Genomic DNA, 20,621 nt, shown 5'->3' on the forward strand with positions numbered 1-20,621 from the left:
TAAGAGGATAAGACAAGCTGAGTGCGTGACGGGTGGCTTCTTGGTAAGCAACTAATTTAAATTAAAACATTTATTATCTATCCTAGAATAATACATTTAAACATGGGTAATTATTAGTTATCTTGCAACACTTTTCTTTCTTGACTTGCATATTAAACTTTAGCATATTATTATTGTTATTATTATTATTATTATTATTATTACATTATACTCTGTGTAAAGGGAGGAGTCATGGCAGGTGTGATGTTTTCGTGCACTTGCGCTTGATTTCAAGTTGATTGCGATGTACTAAGAGAAAGTAGTTGGATTTCTGCCTACGCACGGTTTGATAAATCCAGATTTTTTTTGTGCGTACGGAACTTTTCAGGTCTGGGCGTACGGAACATTCTAGTAGGAAGTCCACAAGTAGCAAGTCTTAGTACATGAGGCCCCAGATTCCTGACCACATGCACCACTATGCATGTGAGTTATGTTACCTAGGAGTTTCAGATGCCAACATGGAGAAGCACAAGCTTGCTCCAGTCATTGTTTGTGCTGCTCTTTGTGTACATAAATGTTGTTAAGTAAAGTGGTGTGTTGGAGACGTGGTCAGCATGGTCTGTACACATTACATAAAGAGCTGGAGGAAAGCAAAACAGGTAGCAGCTACAAATGGTGCAGCAGTAGCAGCTCAAGCTTCTGCAATACACAATATGATGGAACGGAAAATTAGAATAAAAATGTAACAAAAGAAAAGGACAGAAATCAATAGACTGGCCATTTTTATTCTTTCATCATATAAATATACTAGTGAACTGTCAGTGGTGCTTTAAAGTGTCTTTTCTCGGCACAAATTGTAATATTCCAAAAAAATTATCAGTATTAATATTTTACCTTGATTTCTGAAGTGCTTAAGTATATTTATTTTGAACCCTAGGTTTTTTCTTTAGCTGCAGTAAGAAATGATAGATTGATGTATTTAACACACAAGTACTGCAGTTTTGTCCATAGAGGTGATGGGGGTTTAAGGGACTATAATCAGTTTGCTCATATGAATGAATACCACACTTAGCCCCTTACACATTAGCCAGCTGTAAACTGACTCCACTGTAGCTACTGCAGTAAAATATTGTATGTGTAGAGTAACATGGAACATTTGTTTGTTATGAAATACAATTGGTGTATTAATAAATGCAAAAAATAATAAACTCTTAACAAAACTAACATTGTGTTGTGTGGTGCGTTTATTTATTAATTCATTTATTTTCGCCTTTCTGTAGTCATAAGATGACAGAACAAGTTAACAGAAAGATAAACATTGAGGAAATTTGAACATTATAACTCTGAGACAAGCCCAGAGAAGAATTCCCACTGATCTCTTCCAGGTTTGTCGGGCCACCAGAGAGTGAAGAATCTTGAAAGTTTAAATAAAAGTAAAAAAAAAAAAATATATATATATATATATAAACTTGTATTTAAAGTTTTAAGATGACAAATTTAAACCACAATTGAAGACAGCAAAACATATATACATAATACAACATAAATATATAAAAAAAGAGAAATTTTAATGCAGTGAGGCCAGTAAAAGCTAATCACAAACTCGTACAGTTTTTAGGCATTTCTTATTCTTAGCTATTCTAAAAGATTTCAAAAGTAAAGTCCAGTAAGAAGACATCAAATTTTGGTATTAAAGACAAGTATATAAGGTGAATTCTCACTGAATAAAAAATATTATATTATACATATACTCTATATCAAGAGTATATTACTAATATTAGTATATTAGTATATTACTAATACTCTCTCTCTATATATATACGTATATACTGTTGCCACTTCTTATTGGCCGGAGACATTTGTTCAACACAGGGGGAAGTTGAGTGTGAGCGCACGCTCTCAAAACATTAATAAAAGACAGATAGTACACGAGAATATCTGAGAACATCTTTTGTACAAGAGGAGAGTTAATCTGAGAGAGAGCATGGTAAATTTGTGTGAACACACCTATCTGTACACGTGAGCAAATAAAATTCGTGAGCGCTGCATGAAATAGGCTCTTTTATTCAAAAACTTCGCTCTTGACTATTGGCAGTAAAATGACGCCATATTGAATGGAGCTAAACGGTTGGGGAGCTGATTTTGGAGTCACAGCCGAGCACATTTAAAATGCATATAACTGGAGATAAAGTTTTAAAATTTGTGTTACTGAAACATTTAATATTGTTTTGCGTTTAGATAATATATGTAGTATAATATATATATATATATATATATATATATATATATATATATATATATATATAGAATAATTATATATTGTATAATTTGTGATTATCAAATATTTATAAACTCTCCATTGCTCCATATAACCCTGTTCATTTTTTATTCATTCAGAAGCGCCCTCTGGTGGTCTAACAAACCTGTAAAGGTTTTTTCAGTGAGTATTCATTCTGCTGTCTAGATATTCTCTGAGAAAACCCACTTAAGCCGTGTTGCAGTTAAACTTGAGAAAAATAAGTACAGTGAGGAAATAGCTCCTCCAGACGAGCAGAGAAAGGATTCCTCTGACTCTACTTTACATCTGCTGCATCCAGCTTTGTAACATTACCGTCATATCATAGATATTATTGTATTTAAAACAAGACTGTTTACACCTTTGAACACTTCTAAAACCAGGCTTTAAACCCACTGACTTCTTTTCTATTTCAGCTGAAGAACCAAAACAACAGTCCGAGTGTACTACCAGTAAAGTTAGGCTGCTGTAATCATAAATTTATTTTTATAGCTCCGCAGTCTTTAGTGTTTAAAAAAAAATCATAAGTGTAACAGTTACTAATATGTTAAATATTTTGGCTGTGAAAAACAACAACAGCCCTAAAAATCAATCCTGGAATGAAACAAATTATGTTGGAAAACGTTACTTTTGGTAATGTTTCAGTTGATTCAGTAAGATGTAGTCAGTGAAACTCCCACTAGATGGCGCTGAAGCTCTATGATTTAACGCTCTTTCCATGTGCAGCTCGAGTTCTGTCCCTGAAGTTCAACCGTAGTTCCCTCGTGCAGTGAACAGAGCTGGATACAGGTGCAGTGTAATCCACAGTTTGTGTAATTAAAGTAAGTTTGTTGATAATTATAACTCTCTAATGAGTCATACTTTTGTAGTTGGGTTCATATGTTGATGCTAGGCTAGATAAGTTATTTTTTTCTATGCATTTTCTCTATGCCACAGTCCATCAAAACAAGCTAAACTGCTTCAGTTTTTCAGCAGGAGTGACATAAAGTTATCCAAAAACAGTGTGTAAGACTTGTGGAGGACAACAAACCAAGATGCATAATGACTTAAATGAACTTGTTTTCTTTGCATTATTTGAGGTCTGAAAGCTCTGCTCTTTTTGTTATTTCAGCCATTTCTCATTTTCTGCAAATAAATGCTCTAAATGACAATATTTGTATTTGGAATTTGGGAGAAATTTTGTCCGTAGTTTATAGAATTTGTATTTGGGAATTGGGAGAAATTTTGTCCGTAGCTTATAGAATAAAACAACAATGTTCATTTTACTCAAACATATCTATATCTATAGATAGCAAAATAAGAGGAATTGACTCAGAAACTAAAGTGGTGTTTTCTTATTGTTGTTTTCATTGACCTACCACTCTACTGCTATAGTACTGAAGTACAGCAGAACGTAGGCTTATACAGGTTTAATGAGACCACATCCTGCTGTCCTTCCTGGGTATCTATGTGCTAAACTGGTTAACCCAAAACATTGTTTGAATGTAATATTAGCGCTGGCATTAGCATTAGCTACTTTACAACAGGGGTTCTCAACTTGTCTAAGCTGAGCTTGGGATTTTATTTTTGAAATAGCTTTTAAAATCTAATTTAAACATACATATGCATGCCAAGTGAATTTAAGAGCATTTTTAAGAAACGAATGAAGAAACATGACAACTACATGTTTAAAAGTTACTACAATAAAATTAAATATCAAAACTGCCACAAAATTAGATATTTCGCTTCTCTGCATTTAGAGAACCGCAGTAATAAACTCTCTCTTTTTTCCCCCCAGTATAAACGTTGAGTACAAAATCAGATAAACATTTTTTTATGTATTTATTTTTTACAAGCTGTCTCGACCCAGTTTTGGGTACAGACCCACCAGTTGAGAATCGCTGCTTTACAAGACGAACATTAGTGCACTATTATAAAGGAAATCAACCTAAAATAATGTAAAATGAGTGTGACTGTCCTAAAATAAGCCTGACCGCAGGATATTACCTTTAACATGGTGCTAAACACACATAGAACTTCACTGGGACGTCAAATTTTGACTAAGATGTTTAGTGGTTAACAGTTTTTTATTGTTACTCCAGGTACTCAAGTTTAATGAAATGATTGAAGCAAAGAAAGTTTTTTTTTGTATGTAGGGTGAAAAGACTGTAGAGATATGTATCAGCTGTATCAAGTTTTTTTGTTTGTTTGTGATCACAGGAACTAAAGTCAGGGCACTGTACATCTAATACCTGCTAATACCGCATTTTAGTCATCTACCCAACAGATCAGACCACGGGTGAAGATGGACACGCTGCAGCATGTAAGAACATCTTTATTGGGTATGTAAGCATTTACTCCAGATTTAACCAAGCATGGAAAATGGCAGTGAGAAAAGCACTGAGAATTAGACTGAAAACAATGTTAAATAAAAATATGCTTTGACAAGCTGGAAGTTGACAAGCTTGTCAGACTTATTTACATGGAAATGGACCAGAACTATCACAGACAAGAGCCGATGGATGACGTCCAGCAGAGTGAGGTAATTGGCTTGAAAATGAACCTAAACAAATTCACATAACCTGTTTGAAATGTTAACATGACTGAAGACTTAAGTTCCATACAGTATGATAATCAGAGACAAAACAAATCTAGAACAAAATGAAATATAAAGGATATAAAAAAACAACAGTAAAACATTGCAATATATTGTTCTCTGGAGTCCCAAATTTACACATAATAATAACAAAAACAATTCTACCAACTCCAAGACCAGTTGGGATGCTGTTACATTAAGTTCAGGTAATGTTTTTTTGTTCGGACAAAAACAGTTCCCCAACCATGTTTACTTTAATATTTAAATAGGTTTAAATTAGCTAAAGTGGGACCTGCTGTATACATTAAAGCTCAAATAATTATACACGTGTATGCATGTAAGCAAAGAAAGAAGAAACTGTAGGCCTTCCTTACAGAACCTTTTTGGATGCACAAATAAGAATTCTCAGCTCTGGGGCAAAAAGTCTATGGAAACAACCCCTACGTATCCACTTAACTTTAAAACAGAGAATTAGTCTGTGGAGCGTGTTACATATATTCGCAATGCAGCCTTTGTGGCCTGGGCTAAAGTACCAAAGCACTACTTTTCAAAGTTGGCCTACAACAGCATACATTTTATGATATGTTCTTGGTTGCTAGGAAACCAGCAAAGAAGCTAGACCCTCTGGCCAGGAACCTTCATTCTATGCTGAACCTATGCAACAGGTACCACCATGCATCTGCAACACCAGTGACCATCCAAGATAGCAGGTCTCTTGGCCAGTCTAAAACCTGACTAACCTGCCAGACAAAAATCCTATCTGGACGGGATTTGTTTCTCAGGGGGTCTTGGGGTAACTTTCACTTTTAGTGGGGGTCCTCTGTGATTTTATTCCTGTCCGGAACGACCATGTGTGTGTTTTTTCAGATGTCCTCTGAGAAAATTACAGGCTGAAATACCTGCTGTTTGTCCCGTCCAGACGCACATCTCTGAGTTTCGTCACCTCACGTTTAACAAAATAGCTCTTTTTCCACTGCCACACACCGTAATTACACTTTGGGCGCACGTTTCCATGGAGATCTACGTAAACAAAACAGCGAGTGGAAATGGAGGAGCTACTGAACGCGATGCCATGTGACTGAGAAAGCCAAAAATCTTACTGGTCCTTCTGTTTTTTTTTTAATTGCCAGGATGAAAGAGTTTTATCACTGAGTAGAAGAGTAAAATATTTTTCACAGACGCCCCCTCTGAGTAACTAATCCCATCCAGATAGGGCTAAAGACGTACCAGGTTGACAAGAATATTTGGTGCCTGGAGAGTAACCTGACATGCACACTTACATTTATAAATGTGTGCAGGCTACACTATAAAGTCTGGGTGTACTCGATGCAGTAGCTCCCAATAAGCAGGGTTTGAGATCACTGGTGTTGAGCCAGGTGAATACACTTAATGTTCAGATGTTTGTGGACACCCCTTCTAATGCATGCAATCAGTTACTTTAAGTTGCACCAATTGCTGACACGGATGTTTAAACCATGTACACAGCGTGTGGAGAAGTACTGCCAGCAGATTTAAAATCTCTGGAGAAATATGAAGCTATGGTCACCTTGCATAATGCCAGGTGTGGGCTAGTGGGAGCTGTGGAGCAGTAGAACTGTGTTCTCTGGAATAATAGTGCTCCATATATTTGGGATAAGCTGGGAAGTTGTGGATGAGGTGGGGGTAGTGATCATCCAACACCTGGACTGCAGTAATTCTAATTTTAGCTCTTATTGCTGGATGCAATCAAAAATAGCAATGCAGATTGCTAGCAGAAAGCTTTTTCTGGACAGTACTTTTACTAGATGAGCAAAAGCTAGATAAACTTTTTTGTCCATATTATGTATCTAAACAGCTGGATTTCAATGTTTATGTCCCATCCCATTGTCTTCTTCACCATTTGGATTTGGTGTATTCAGGACACTGATGCTACATATGATTTGAACACAGCAAATGGACGCCTGCTTGTGAATTGCTTGCAACGTTTACTTTAGTGCTTTGCTCTGTGGGAGGGGAGCCGAGGCTACGGGGTGATAAGGGCTGCTTGAAGTTTAAGCACCATTTTTCGTAAGTCAGCACCGTCTACGGCACTGAACGTTCACGCGCAAACACGCGACTCAAATAGCACCTTGTAGGGGTGGACACACCCCTTAGAAAAAGACACACCCACAGGACCGGCACACCTGCATATAAAAGACACGCCCAGTCTGAGCATCAGACACTGGTTTGCTAAAGATTCCTCCTCCTGATTGCCTGAGAAACACCACTAGACTGCCCAGTGCTCTCAGGACGTGGCGTAGGTGATGTAAAGAGAACCTTGCATAGATCTCCACGGATCTTTGACACACACACACACACACACACACATACACAAACACGCACACACACAAACATACACACACACAATTACACACACTACATTAAAGAATCAGCATCTCCCTGACTGGTCACATTAAAATGCAAGCATACACACACACAAACAAACTCATACTTATACTTCCCTGTCTAACTGTTTTCAATCAATCACACACATTTGATTGACAGTTCCCCTGAAAAGCCATCCATAAAGTTAATCCCACACAATATGTAACCAATCTTTAATAATCTCTCTAATAATTTCCTTCTGTTTCCTATTGCACTGAAACTGTTACCGTATAAAAGCTCCGGAATAAAGATCAAGTACAGATATATAAATATGTTTTTTTTCCCAATTATCTTAATTCTTCTTTAAAATAGATCATAGTTCCATAGTTAGTACAAGAATTACAATAACTTATTATACTTAGTATTTAACAGGGTATGAGAGTGATAGAGAGAGAGAGAAAGAGAGATAGAGAAGGAGAGAAAGACGGACAGTATGGCAGTTTCTCCCAGATCATGGACGTCCTGAATCAATGCTGACCGGGCTGTATTTCAGAGCCTGCTCTCGCTGGACATCCACGGCTGGAAGGGCAGGACCTTCCTCTCCACAGTCTTTAGTGCTAAATCCACTCAAAAGCCATGCCCACTCCACCTCGTCCCGTGTCTGCAGTCCAATCAGTGGCTGAATACCGAAGTGTGCGGGATGTGGGCTGCTTTAACTGGACATCGCTTGCGAGGAAGAAGCATGGTGTGTATGTGTGCATATGTAAATTATACATACACACACTAAAGGAAACACACAGGTCCAACCTCGAGATGGTAGCGTGACGAGAGTGCGGTTTCAGGAAGATTGTTGATGTGTTTTACAGGAAGGAAAGAGGCGTCGTTCACTCTGAAAAGGAAGACGGCACGCTGCCATTGTCCGTCCCGCTGCTGTACAGAAAATGAAAAAGGAGGTGGACGGTTACAGATCAAAGATGGCTGAACACAGAATTATCCTATCTACAGTAGTGGTTAGAAGTTAATGTACATTCAACATGAATATTTCTGGTGCAGAGTGACCCTAAGCAGAAAACTGTCGACAGTAAGGCTGATAATGTGAATGCAGACTGAGGCAATGCAATGATGATCTCACCCAGCAGGTGTCCTCCAACACGTCTGGCTCCAGCATCTCTCCATTCCACCCTCTGAACTTCACAGCATTCGGAGAAGAGGACTGAGACTGGCCAAAGCTCCAGATGGAGACATTAAGGCAGTGGATGGTGATGCGTTGCTCTGCCCTTGAGCTCAGTAAATGCAGGAAGCTCATTTGGATCAGTCCAACGCTGAACTCCAGCTATAAATCAATCACACAGTAAAAGGAAGTTAAGAATTACCCAACAGCAGCACAGAACACATATCTGAAATCTGGTCTTAGTATGGTGGGCATGGTTAGTCGGTGAGAGCTAATTAGTTGTATCACAGGAACTGTGCAACAGCTATGGTCTAAAGGTTTAAAAAGCAGACTTATGATTGTCCGATTGCTGTGTTCAGTCCCCTGGAAGCAGGAAGTGGGGTAAGGAGGGGTAAAAGAACATGGCTGGGGTATCCTTAAGCAAAGAACCAAATCAGAATTATTTATTGCTAATAAATAATTGTTGGCCAACTGCCAACAAGGTATAATTATTTTTGTATGATTTTTGTTGAACTACTCTACAGTGAAACTAAATAATGGTCTTAATCTTAACAGGTAACAGGTTATGGTCAGTACCTTGGACACTGTGATTGGCCTGAGGCAGGTAAGTCCACCTCCTGTGAAGTTGCAGGAAACTTCTATAGAGTCAGAGGAGCAACCCATGTTGGGGTCAATCCAGTAAGTGCCTGAAGAAAGGAGACATTAATTTAGTTCTACTAGTATACATACACACACACACACACACACACACACACAACTCCCATTCCTTAAAGATTGGTGACAAAAAAATACATATTTGTACAAATCAAAAATGAATCAAGTAGTTTTTGACCTACAACTGAATTAATTACAATTTGCACTACGCACTGATTAAAGGGCACTGTTCCACTGTTCTTTGAGAGTGATATCTTTTTACTAGATATTGGAGGACAAGATAATTTGCAATGTGTCTAGACTTTAACATGTAACTCTGTAAAATGTACAGAATTATAATATCTTTTTTTATTTAATCTAATGTATTATTTCATGTATTTTATTTATTGTAATGTAAGATCCTAAATTTGTCAGGCTATTTTGGAGCTCTAGAAAGCCTTTCTTGTCTTTTCACACATCATTGCACACACACCATCGTTGAGTTTGTATTGGCAGGTGTGCAGGTCCCGGCAGAGGCGAGCTGGGTGGTCCCGTGTGCCCAGAGGATTCTTCAGGCTGTGCACCAACAAACTCAGGTAGTGCAGCGTCCGCAGAATCTCTGGAGCCTTGTCCAGCATTGGCAGATCCAGCACTGCCACACCCTGAGACACAAAGAAACGAGAAGACACACATGCAGAGGAGAAATTAGTAAATTACAGTAAGCTTTACTTTATTTTTTGCTGAGAAGCAAGTATGGCCGTGCTGGCCAATGAGCTTGGACAAAATGGCCAGTTTGGTCAAGTTGGTTGACCAATGTGGTCAAACTGGTTACCCAGTGTAGTCATGCTGATTGTGCAGGTCAAACAGCTTAAGCCCGATCCGGGATTAGCTCCTCAGGGGGTCAATGGAGGAAATGGAGGAGCTACTGAACACTATGTCATGTGACAGAGAAAGCCAGAAAACTCACTGGTTCTCCCTTTTTTCAATTGCAGTCCGGACGAGTGTGAAATATTTTTTACAGATGTCAAGAAACGAATCTTCTTTGGATAGGGCTTTAGTCATGCTAACCATGCTTTTTAAACAGTTATCTAGTTTGGTCAGGTTGATTGTGTTTGTTGACAAACCAAGCCATCACACTGGTTAAGCCACTCTACCCACTTCTGGCTGTACACTATATCTGTGTTGTAAATATTAAAATTAATATAATATAATCAAATTCAACGTCACATTACCTGAGGTTTGAGCGCAGAGTGTGATCCAGCAAACGAAGGCAAAGGTACTCCACTATCGTCCCGTTGCTTTGGAGCGAACAAACAGATATATATATACACATATATATATTCAGGTCAATCTATAGGTCAGTCAGTAGTTTTTTTTTCAAATCAAAAAAGGTAAGTAAAAAAAATTAGATTGCTTACAAAGGACAGTGGGATGCTGGGAGGCCCCTAGATTACAAAAACAGAAAAAGAGCATCCAGTTAGGGATTGGAATTTTACTGTGCAATTATAAAAATAATAGCTTAGATATTAAATACATTATTTATGGGACGACCTACAAAAATATTTTCCATGTTTAAACATGTTTATAACATATAACTGTTTTTACCGGTGGTCCGGGAGGTCCACGAGGTCCAGGAGCACCCTAGAAAAGATAGAAATGATCAGTCAACTGAACAGTTAATACGAATATGCTGATACAGTAATAAAGAGAGAATGGTGGGGATGTATAGAGAGACTCACTCTTGGCCCCTGGGCACCCTGTACAACAAAAAACACAAAACACAGCATTTAGAGAGCAATTTTACAATACACAGTATTCTCAAACACAAGAACTGTGTATTTGTCCACATCTTACCATTTCTCCTCTGCTACCACTATCTCCTCTAGGACCCTAGAAACAAAACAGAAATGAAGAACAAGACAGTTCCCCGTTATACACAATACACTGATTAGCCATAACATTACAATATTTTGTAATATTTTGTAGACCACCATCTCTGATCTGTCAAGGGATGAAGCCCTCAGGACAATGAGTTCACTTTTAACTTCAGAAATTCATGCTTTATTAGCTCTTCTTTTGTATCAGATTAGGTTAACTTTGCTGACAGTTCACAGTTCGGTTCTTGTCTCAGAGTGTCTCAGATTCTCAACCTGCTTCAATACATCAACTTTAAGAACTGACTGTTCACTCGCTGCCTAATATATTCACCCCTTGAGAGGTGACACAGGAACCAGATCCTTACTGTTATTCACTTAACCTAGTGTTAGTTTAATATTAATACTAGTTTTTGTAACATTAGTTTGTGAATCTTTGTGGGTCATTTTTATCAATATACTAATGCATCTCAAAAAAATAGAATATCACTGACTTTGGACTTCACCAGCAGATGACAAGGCTCTCCAAACCATCAATGATTGTATAAACTTCACACTAGACCTCAAGCAGTTTGGACTGTGCGTCTCTCCACTCTTCCTCCAGACTCTGGTTCATTGATTTCCAATTGAAATGAACTGATGGTCAGTGATGGTTTGGAGAGCCATGTCATCTGCTGGTGTTGGTCCACTGTGTTTTATCAAGTTCAAAGATTTCATGATTCCCTCTCCTGACAACTTTTATGGAGATGTGAGTTTCATTTTCCAGCAATGGTTCATTTCCTACCAATTGGTCTAATATAATATTCTATTTTTCTGAGACACTGATTTTTATCATGCATCTTGGCATGTTCTTTTCCACCAGTCTTACACACTGCTTTTGGATAACTTTATGCCATTTCTGGTGCAAACATTCAAGCAGTTCAGCTTGGTTTAATGGCATGTGATCACCCTTTTGATTATACTCCAGGGGTTTTCAATTTGTTAAAATCAAAGAAACTCATAATTTTAAGTGGTCTCTTATTTTTTTCCAAAGCTGTATATCCATTTATACATCTTGTATGGGAATTGCATGTATTAGTAGTGCGGTCAAGGTCACTTACCGGGCTGCCAGCTGGGCCAATTATACCAACTGGACCAGGAACTCCACCTTTCCCCTACAGAAATAAAAAGATTAATATTTACATTCTGCAGTACTAATAAACAGAGTCAAATATAGTTCCAGTCAAAGTTTCTCATTCTCATATTTGTTCTTTATTTCTATCATTTCATTGTAGATTAATATTAAAGACTTAAACACTATGAATGAACACATGCAGTTAGGTAGTAAACAAAAAAAAAAAAACTGGTTTGGAACAAGTTGGAGTGCAGTGTAAAAGAAAAGCATTTAACAAGAGATCAGCACATTTGGCATCAAAGCTAAAGGTACTGTTTTAAAAAAATCTAATGCATAAATCATATTTTTGTTCACTTTAATTGTACGTGTGTTTCTTTATAGTTTTGATGTCTTCAATATTAATCTAATATGTAGAAAATACTACAAATAAAGAATAAACATTTGACTGGTACTCTATATAGATTTAATTTGAAATGCAATCAAATTTTTTGCATTTTTTTTTCCGTAATGTTGTATTGGTATCACATGTCACATGTGTTTACATGTGTACCAGGATATTTCATTAAAGGAATTACCACCCACAGTGGGCAGTGCAGTCTTGCTAGTATTTTTCATGTGAACATGTGACAAGGGACTCTGACATGGAAAAGTCATGGAACAGGATCTATGATGATCTAGACGTCCTTTGATTTTTGTCCTATAGAAGATAAAACATGGAATATGCATGCATGTATGTCCTCCTGCATTGAATTTCTGTGAAATATCCATGTAAATTTATATACAAACCATAGAAACACATAAAATAGGACATATTTTCATATATTAAAAAATGCAAGTCTTACTATTGAACCAGGAGGTCCTTTAGGTCCCCGAATACCTTTGATCCCAAAGTCACCTGAAGGCCCCTGTGCAAATAAATTATATTTTAATTAAACATAAACACACACACACAAACCCTAAAGGTGTGCACACAGACATGCACAAACAAACTCACACACACACACACACTTTACTGGCACACTGTGATTGCTGTGTGTGTTTAGCATGTGGTGGAGTGGACACTAATCACACCATAGCCTGAAATATTATTTTACCACAGACACCAGGAAAGCATGGAGGTATTCATCAACTCCAAAGTCCACAGTGTGTCTGTGTGTGTGTGTGGTCAGGGTTGGTTTTTCCATCATTTGTGCCCATAGCTCTTTGCCTGAGTGTGGGTGGTGAGTGTAAATTTGGTGTGTGTGCAAGAAGCCAAAAGCATGAGAGCATTTAACAGTCAGAACTAATTATTATTAATTATATGCTCTCTCCCTGTCTGTCTGGATATATAAGGAAACGTCTCCTCACCTTTGGTCCAAACATTCCGAGTATCCCTGGAAACCCAGGTTCTCCAACATCCCCCTGAAAAACAAAAAAGAAAAACACATCACTCTTTTTTCCTTTTATGCTTTTTCTCGTTTGTGAGATCATTCACATACTGAGATGAATGTCGGAGCTGAGCAGTAATTATGGAGCCAAGCACCAGTGGAAGAGTAGTGGAAGTGAAGAACATGGAAAATAGTGCTTTCTTATTTAACATCACTTTTTTAACCATTTAAAGCCTTAACCAAATTAAATAACACTTTACATATACACTACATAGACAAAACGTACTGGGACACCAGCTCATTCATTGCTACGTCTGAAATCAAGGATAAAAAAAAAAAAACATTATCCTTCTTCTCTTAGATGAACTTTATCTACTGTCTGGAGAAGGTTTTCTACTCAATTTTAGAGCATTGCTGTGAGGATCTGATTGCATTCAGCAACAATAGCATTTCTGAAGGTCAGGATATTGAATGATCACCACCCCACCTCATCCTAATCTCCTAGCTTAGTGCTGGGGGGCTTTATGCCACTCTAGACCATGCCTGGCATTGGGAATGGTGTCAGCAGGTTTCTGTTCATCTGCATCAGAGAGTCCTAATCTACTGGCAGTATTTCTCTTCAGGAACTAGACAATCTGTTTGTACATTTGCACATCAGAGTGATGCTCTAAAATTAAGTAGCCATCAGTAATGGCTGCAATATAAAGTAGCTAATGCATGTGGTAGTGTGAGAACAAGTGGTCAGGAAGTTACTGGAGAGAGGTGATGCAGAGACGAAAAAACAGTCTGGAACCAGGTAAGTATCCCTTTTGAAGTGTTTATTGTGACAAACGAAGCACCAATCCCCACAAAAAAACGAAATATACAATATGTACAAACTATTTACACACTATATACTGAAAGGAGTTTTAAGGTGGACTTGCAGCTCCCACCTAAATGCTCAATAAACAGCAACTCCCGCCGGCATACCAGCCACGCTCAACCACGCCCACCCCCGGCTAAACCAACAAGTAATTAACTAGTGGGCAGGTGGGTAAGCTAACTGTACACAATTGTTATTGTACACGATTTACATATTTACAGACAAGAACACATGCATGTAATCCTTTGGACGTCCAGGTAAGTATTCATTAAAATGTTAGAATGTTAATGCATTATTTGCTCTGTTTTCTTTCCATAGGTACCCCAGACCCCCCTGCCCCAGGACAACCCTTGGTCTCTACGAAGACCTTTAGGACCCAGGTGGCACGTGCGCCGCCATTTGCACAGGATCCAGGTAAGTACTCTGTTCGTTAATGAATGTCTGTGTAGATAAAATGTCTATTGGGTAGGTGGTGATGTGTTTAGGGCCTTGACATCATCACAGTGCATTAATTAGAGTCCACAAACAACATTTTGTATTTTCCTGCATGCAGCAGGCAAGCAGAATAATTATTTTTTATTACATGTATTATATATTACTGTTGCTATTGATATATAATTTATTTTACCACAGTTCCGACCCTGCCATGTGATCAAAAATCCTTAATTCAAAACCTTTCGAAAACCTTGAAAATTTAACTGTGGTATGATCGCAATAATACAGTCAAGGTTCATGCTATAACGTGTATTATTACCATATATTGTCAATATTACACGTTATAGAGCAAACCTGAAATGTATTTTTGCTCAAATAATCTTTTGCATCACACTGCTACTGTGGAGGTTCTAAACTCAAATATGTATCAAATAAAACACTCTTGGATTTAAAGCATTAAAGTGATATATTAAACAATGGATATACTAAAATGATCAATGTATACACAGGATCAAAACATCTGTAATATCTGTAATACGTCCTGGTTGAATGTTCTCTCCGTGTGTGTGTGTGTGTCCGTGTAATCGTGTTCATGTATCCATGAGTTTATATTCCCAGGGGATTTGACCTTTGGTAAAATACTCCCAAAAAAACACTGGCCTCATTCACCAAAATCTAAATGTGTGCATCTACATTTATCTATACATGCATACATATCTATATGTTTTATGTCTAAATGTAATAATACATAGACAGACATGCCAAAAGTTATGGGAAAGCAATAGGTAAACTAATCATCATAATAAGATATGAGGTGTTATCTTGTGAGTGAGACTGAACACTTTGGCTCATGGTGAGACCAAAGTGAATTGTGAGACTTTGAGCAAGACCTGATAATGAGTGCCACATATAGGAGCATTCTATTTACAGGTTGTTAAGGCATGGTTTTAAAATCCCCTGATACACAGTGTCACATGTGTGTTGGTAATATGTAAAAGAAGGCATTACTACCCTGAGTAGACAGTGCAGTGGGTGGCATTGATTGTGACCGATGGTGTCTGGCTAGCTATACATTTTAAATGACACTTTAAATAAATACATATTAGTTCAATGTGTCCTACAGTTACCTATTAAAAAAATATTGGTGAAGAATCTTGGTCAAAATCTTCGTAAAACATAAAGTGAGGTTTAAGAAGAAAATTTAAGAATTAATTAGAAGATTAAGAAGAAAAGAACAGTTAGTTGATGAGGCTCAATGTTTTTGTAAATGTCTTTTTGCTTTTAGGCATGCGCAACCTGTCTCTCATTCGTACCCACACATCTCTTGGTGCAGCTGTGCAGCTATAGTTGCAAAAACAGCAAAAGCAAACCGCCTGGCCTTTTTTCTCCTCCTCGACCTGAGCATTTACTAAGCAGTAAGCTGTTTAATCTCCACTCCAGCAAAAGATGCTCCACATATGAGCTGCTAAATCATCCATTTCCCTTTATGAAGCTACGAGTCGTCTCTTAAATATGAGGTTTTTTGTTGTTTGTGAAGAAGGTAATGTTTATAATCATATCAATGTGCACATGTGAGATGTTTCAGGAAAAGATTAGTTCACATTACACACAGATACAGGTCACTTACCTTTATTAATGTGAACCGTCAAAATAGCCAAATCCGATCTGAGCAAAAAAATCGGATTTGTGCAATGTGGCTTTAATGGGCACTTAGCCTTAGAGAGCTCTGCATTAGTTCTGTACTCAGATCTATGCTCCTAATACTCACTGGCTGTCCTTTGGGTCCCCGGTCCCCCTGAGATCCTGGAAGGCCCGTCACTCCTTTGAAGCCTCTCTTTCCTGAAGGGCCGGGGTGACCTGGGAGACCTCGCTCACCCTGCCAATGAGTGATAGAGTTTGATTAGCTTTATATTATCACTACCTTCAGCATCAGAGAGAGTGAGAGGAAATGTTTGTCGATTTTACGTTTTTCTCACCTTTGGACCAAATGAACCCTGATCTCCTCGTAACCCCGGAACACCCACTTTCCCCCGAGCTCCAGGCTTACCGGAGAGACCGATGGCACCATCATCTCCTTGATCACCCTGTTAAGAGAGAGAATGAGAAAGAGAGAAAGGCAGAGAGAAGTTAGAGGCAGCGGTGCTTGGCAGCTTTGATATGCGAATAAAAAAAAATAGTCTATGTGATACTAGTATTTTTTCCAGTAACTGCAGCACCCTCTACTGCACCCCCCTCCTCCCCAGCCGTGCTGCATATCAGAGCGCTGCTGTATACAATGCAGGGTGTGAGGGAGGAAAGAAAGCAAAAGAAAGCCTTGAGCATTATTTATTATTAATGATTTGTACCAGTTTACAAGTTAATCTTCACACAAGCTGTACAGGTTTTGGACAGTAACATCAGCTGGGCTAACTTTGCCCTCACATTTTTGTTTACCAAAAGGCTGGATTTCCTTCTCTGTGTAAAATTCACTCACAGTGACTCACAGGTAAATTTATGATTAAAATAGCACTGATGAGGTAAATTCATGATTAGAATAGCTCTGGTGAGATAAATTAATGATAAGAATAACTCTGCTGAGGTAAATGTGTAAACTGGAACTGCACTGCTTAAGTAACTTCATGATAAGAACAGCACTGCAGAGATAAATGTATTGTGCTTTGTTGGTTGCTTTTCTTTTAGCAAGAAAAGGTGCATTTCTACTAACAATAAGAAAAAGACCCACCAGAATTCCTTTAGTCCCATCTTTTCCTGGAATACCGTCAGCTCCTGGAACGCCCTCCTGCCCTTCCCGACCAACCACACCTCTTGGACCAGGCAATCCAACAGTACCCTGACACATAAATAAAAAGAGTATAGTACAGAAAACCATTTATAGAGTAAGCATATACATACCTATACACACACACACACACACACACACTTTCACAATGGATGCTGAAGAAAAGTTATGTTTCTTACCGTTGTTCCTCTAGTTCCACGTTCTCCTTGTTTACCCTGTTTTCCCTTCTGACCCTTTAGAGAATCAGAGAAAAAAAACAATATGCTGAGTTGCACCCATATGCATTAAAACAGCACACACACACACACACACACACACATACACACACAGCTCAATGTGACACAGCACTGACTTTTCCCATATGTCATTTACAGTAAACCATTCCAAAGTATAAGTGATGAAATGTGCATTTGTACCAAACACACAGATGTGTATATAAAGAAGGATATATGCATAAACCAGATCCAGATCAGACTTAATACACACACAACAGAACACACACCAATGTAAATTTCAGTCTTACCTGCTCGCCTTTTGATCCTTTGGGTCCTTGTTGTCCACGAGGACCAGGATGACCCTAAAATATGAAAATTATTACAATATGTTAATAGACTTTACTAGGTATATGTAAGTGTGGTGTGTAGTCCACGCTTTGCTCTTGATCTCTATGGTACAGGTTAATCCTGGTCTTCACTAAACATTTTTTAACTTAAGTACATTATTGCACACTGCAATTAGATTTTTTACTTAAGATATTTTATTGTAGCCTCTGTATTTTTGCTTTGTGGGTGTCTGAACCCCACCTCCTGAAGTCTATTTCTGATATGTTGGACAGACAACTGAAGATTTTTCTGAGGATTAGTGAGGATTCTTCTACCATCAACAGTGGTGGTCTTCCTTGGCTTCCCAGTCCCTTTACAATTACAATTATCTCTTTCTTCCTATTAATACTTGGCATAGTTAAGTTTGGAAATCCAAGCATATATCCAATGGTTTTCATTTTGATTGGCTGTATTCCTATTCTTTTTCTTCTTTTGTTTGCCCTTTCCTCACATTTTCCTTTCCCACTCTCTCTTTCTGATATGCTATGAGGTTAAAAATGGCTTTCTATGATGAAACTGCACTTAAACACTTTTTGTTTTCTTTCCATAATTTGTTGTCCCTGCGTTTTCAGTGTCATGCCCAAAATTCTAAATAAAAATACTGAAAAACTGCCAAAATCTTAAACAATACAGTGATACACATTTTTGGACACACATGTAATGTAACTTACAGGTAATCCAGGTGCTCCAGGTTTGCCTCTTAATCCGTCCACCCCCTGCTGACCCTAGACATCAAAACATCACCAGTGAACAATAATAAAATTAACAATGAATAACTGAACACTGCTATTCTTCTATGAATAGACTACTAAACTTTGACCTTATGATCTCAAACGACTAAACAATGTTAGATGCTTGATTATTTACAAATAAATAAATGAATAAAACAAAGCATGCCATCATTCACTATTAAGCACAAATGTAATCCAATTATTTTATATTTATGTTCCTGTCTTGACACCCAACAAGTTCAAGAGAGTAGTCTTGGATTTCCAGATTTCATCTTGACTTCCACAGTTCCCCTGAACTGTTTTTCCTTAATAACATTCTGCACTAAAGAAACTGCAAATTGAAAAGGCTTGGCCAGGGTCTTAATAGCACAGATTGCCGTACATGCCAGACCTTTAGACATTTAGGCTGTTTAAAGGAACTCATGTTTAGTGTTATTAGAGGATTTGATTGGTGGCAAGTGTATTACAAATGACAGGTAATAATTACAGTAAAACATAAGATTTTCTCATTCTGAAGAAAATAAAGAAAGTAGTTAAGTTCTATTTTGCTAATTTGAAGAACCTCCTGGACATCCCCCAGCCCCTGATTTACCAAATCAGCTCCTGATATGATGATAACTACAGTATCAATAACACTCATTGGAGCAGAGCTTTGGAACTGTGTTAATGAACACAGTAATGTAAAATCAATATTTTTGTATGAATGTTATTTGTATTTTATTCTAATATTAGTGTTTTACAGGTCAAACAAACATGGAGAGTAAGCTTTTACATAATCATTTTCACAGGGGAATAAAACTTTTGCATAGTACTGCATATGTTCTGAATATTAACTCACTGGATATCCTGGATCACCTGACTCCCCTCGGTCTCCTGGATCTCCAACTCTACCCTACACACACACACATACAAACACACACACAGTTTTACAACTAGTAGTTATAGGCCTAAAAATGGCACCATTCACTACTTATAAACAAACAAATTGATAGGAATAAAAAGTGATATTAACTTACTCTGAGTCCAGGGGGGCCAGGAGGACCCTCAATCTTCCCATCATCCCCGTGTTCACCCTAAACAAAAACATAAAGAACACAGCGTTTATTCATTTCAGCTTTACTGCGCTCCAGTGGAACTGAGAAAATACCGATCAATCCAAAACAACACGTGCATGCCTGCTCTGTCACATGCTTTTAGAGCCCAAACTCATATCAGATGAGATGAGAGTGTGACTCATTTGATGCCTCTAGATCATGTCATGTGTGTAAGTGTGTGCGCGCAGGTTTAAACGAGCAGTGTTAGAGGCTGTGTGAGATGAAAACAGCACAGCGTGTGTGAGGCCCTGGCTATGTTGATGATCATGCTTCATAGCCGGGTCAGATTTGGAGACCAGCACTAATCATAAAGGCATAATTAGAAACCTTTTGTAGTTAAGAAAAGGTCAGAGATTAATCACAGATTTGTGCATTCGGGAGATCAAATGGAGTTCAAAACATGTTTTACCTTTTCACCTTTTGGTCCTGGAGGCCCCAATGGACCTGTTGGCCCCTGGTGACCCTGTAGAGAGAGAAAGACCCAACATGAGAACAGCTGCTTGTCCTATGTACTCAATAAATGGGTGAATGAGCTTCTGAAAGTGAGGTCCTGGTGTGGATCAGAAGTTATGGTTGGTCACGAGCAGAATGTGCTCAAGAAGCTCTGATCCTTCTCACCTCATACCCTGCTATGCCGGTTTCCCCCTGCTGACCCATCCGTCCAGGAGCTCCCTGAGAGAACAAGAGAATAAGTGATCCTCCAGTTAGCTGCTTTTCAATCAATATAATTACGAAAGGCATTATCACCAACAGTGGACAGTGCAGA

At 38.2% G+C, this 20,621-nt stretch overlaps 1 protein-coding gene across 1 annotated transcript in view; it reads right to left on the reverse strand.

Annotated features, from left to right (window-relative positions):
* Nucleotides 1-4,554: 4,554 nt before the first annotated feature.
* The window catches only part of col27a1a (collagen, type XXVII, alpha 1a), an 85,727-nt gene continuing 69,660 nt past the window's right edge, over nt 4,555-20,621 (reverse strand). The window contains exons 40-61 of the mRNA XM_049466506.1: nt 20,474-20,527; nt 20,265-20,318; nt 19,778-19,834; nt 19,600-19,653; nt 18,702-18,755; nt 17,952-18,005; nt 17,608-17,661; nt 17,372-17,479; nt 16,626-16,733; nt 16,418-16,525; nt 13,333-13,386; nt 12,828-12,890; nt 11,972-12,025; nt 10,852-10,887; nt 10,737-10,754; nt 10,603-10,638; nt 10,416-10,442; nt 10,230-10,295; nt 9,491-9,659; nt 8,941-9,050; nt 8,326-8,526; nt 4,555-8,123 (exon numbers count right to left, since the gene is read on the reverse strand). Coding sequence (XP_049322463.1) covers nt 7,977-8,123; nt 8,326-8,526; nt 8,941-9,050; nt 9,491-9,659; nt 10,230-10,295; nt 10,416-10,442; nt 10,603-10,638; nt 10,737-10,754; nt 10,852-10,887; nt 11,972-12,025; nt 12,828-12,890; nt 13,333-13,386; nt 16,418-16,525; nt 16,626-16,733; nt 17,372-17,479; nt 17,608-17,661; nt 17,952-18,005; nt 18,702-18,755; nt 19,600-19,653; nt 19,778-19,834; nt 20,265-20,318; nt 20,474-20,527 — 1,686 coding nt within the window. The 3' untranslated portion in view covers nt 4,555-7,976. The remainder of the gene's footprint in view (nt 8,124-8,325; nt 8,527-8,940; nt 9,051-9,490; nt 9,660-10,229; nt 10,296-10,415; nt 10,443-10,602; nt 10,639-10,736; nt 10,755-10,851; nt 10,888-11,971; nt 12,026-12,827; nt 12,891-13,332; nt 13,387-16,417; nt 16,526-16,625; nt 16,734-17,371; nt 17,480-17,607; nt 17,662-17,951; nt 18,006-18,701; nt 18,756-19,599; nt 19,654-19,777; nt 19,835-20,264; nt 20,319-20,473; nt 20,528-20,621) is intronic.

The sequence above is a fragment of the Astyanax mexicanus genome, chromosome 17, assembly GCF_023375975.1.
Source record: "Astyanax mexicanus isolate ESR-SI-001 chromosome 17, AstMex3_surface, whole genome shotgun sequence".
NCBI classification, from domain to species: domain Eukaryota; kingdom Metazoa; phylum Chordata; class Actinopteri; order Characiformes; family Acestrorhamphidae; genus Astyanax; species Astyanax mexicanus.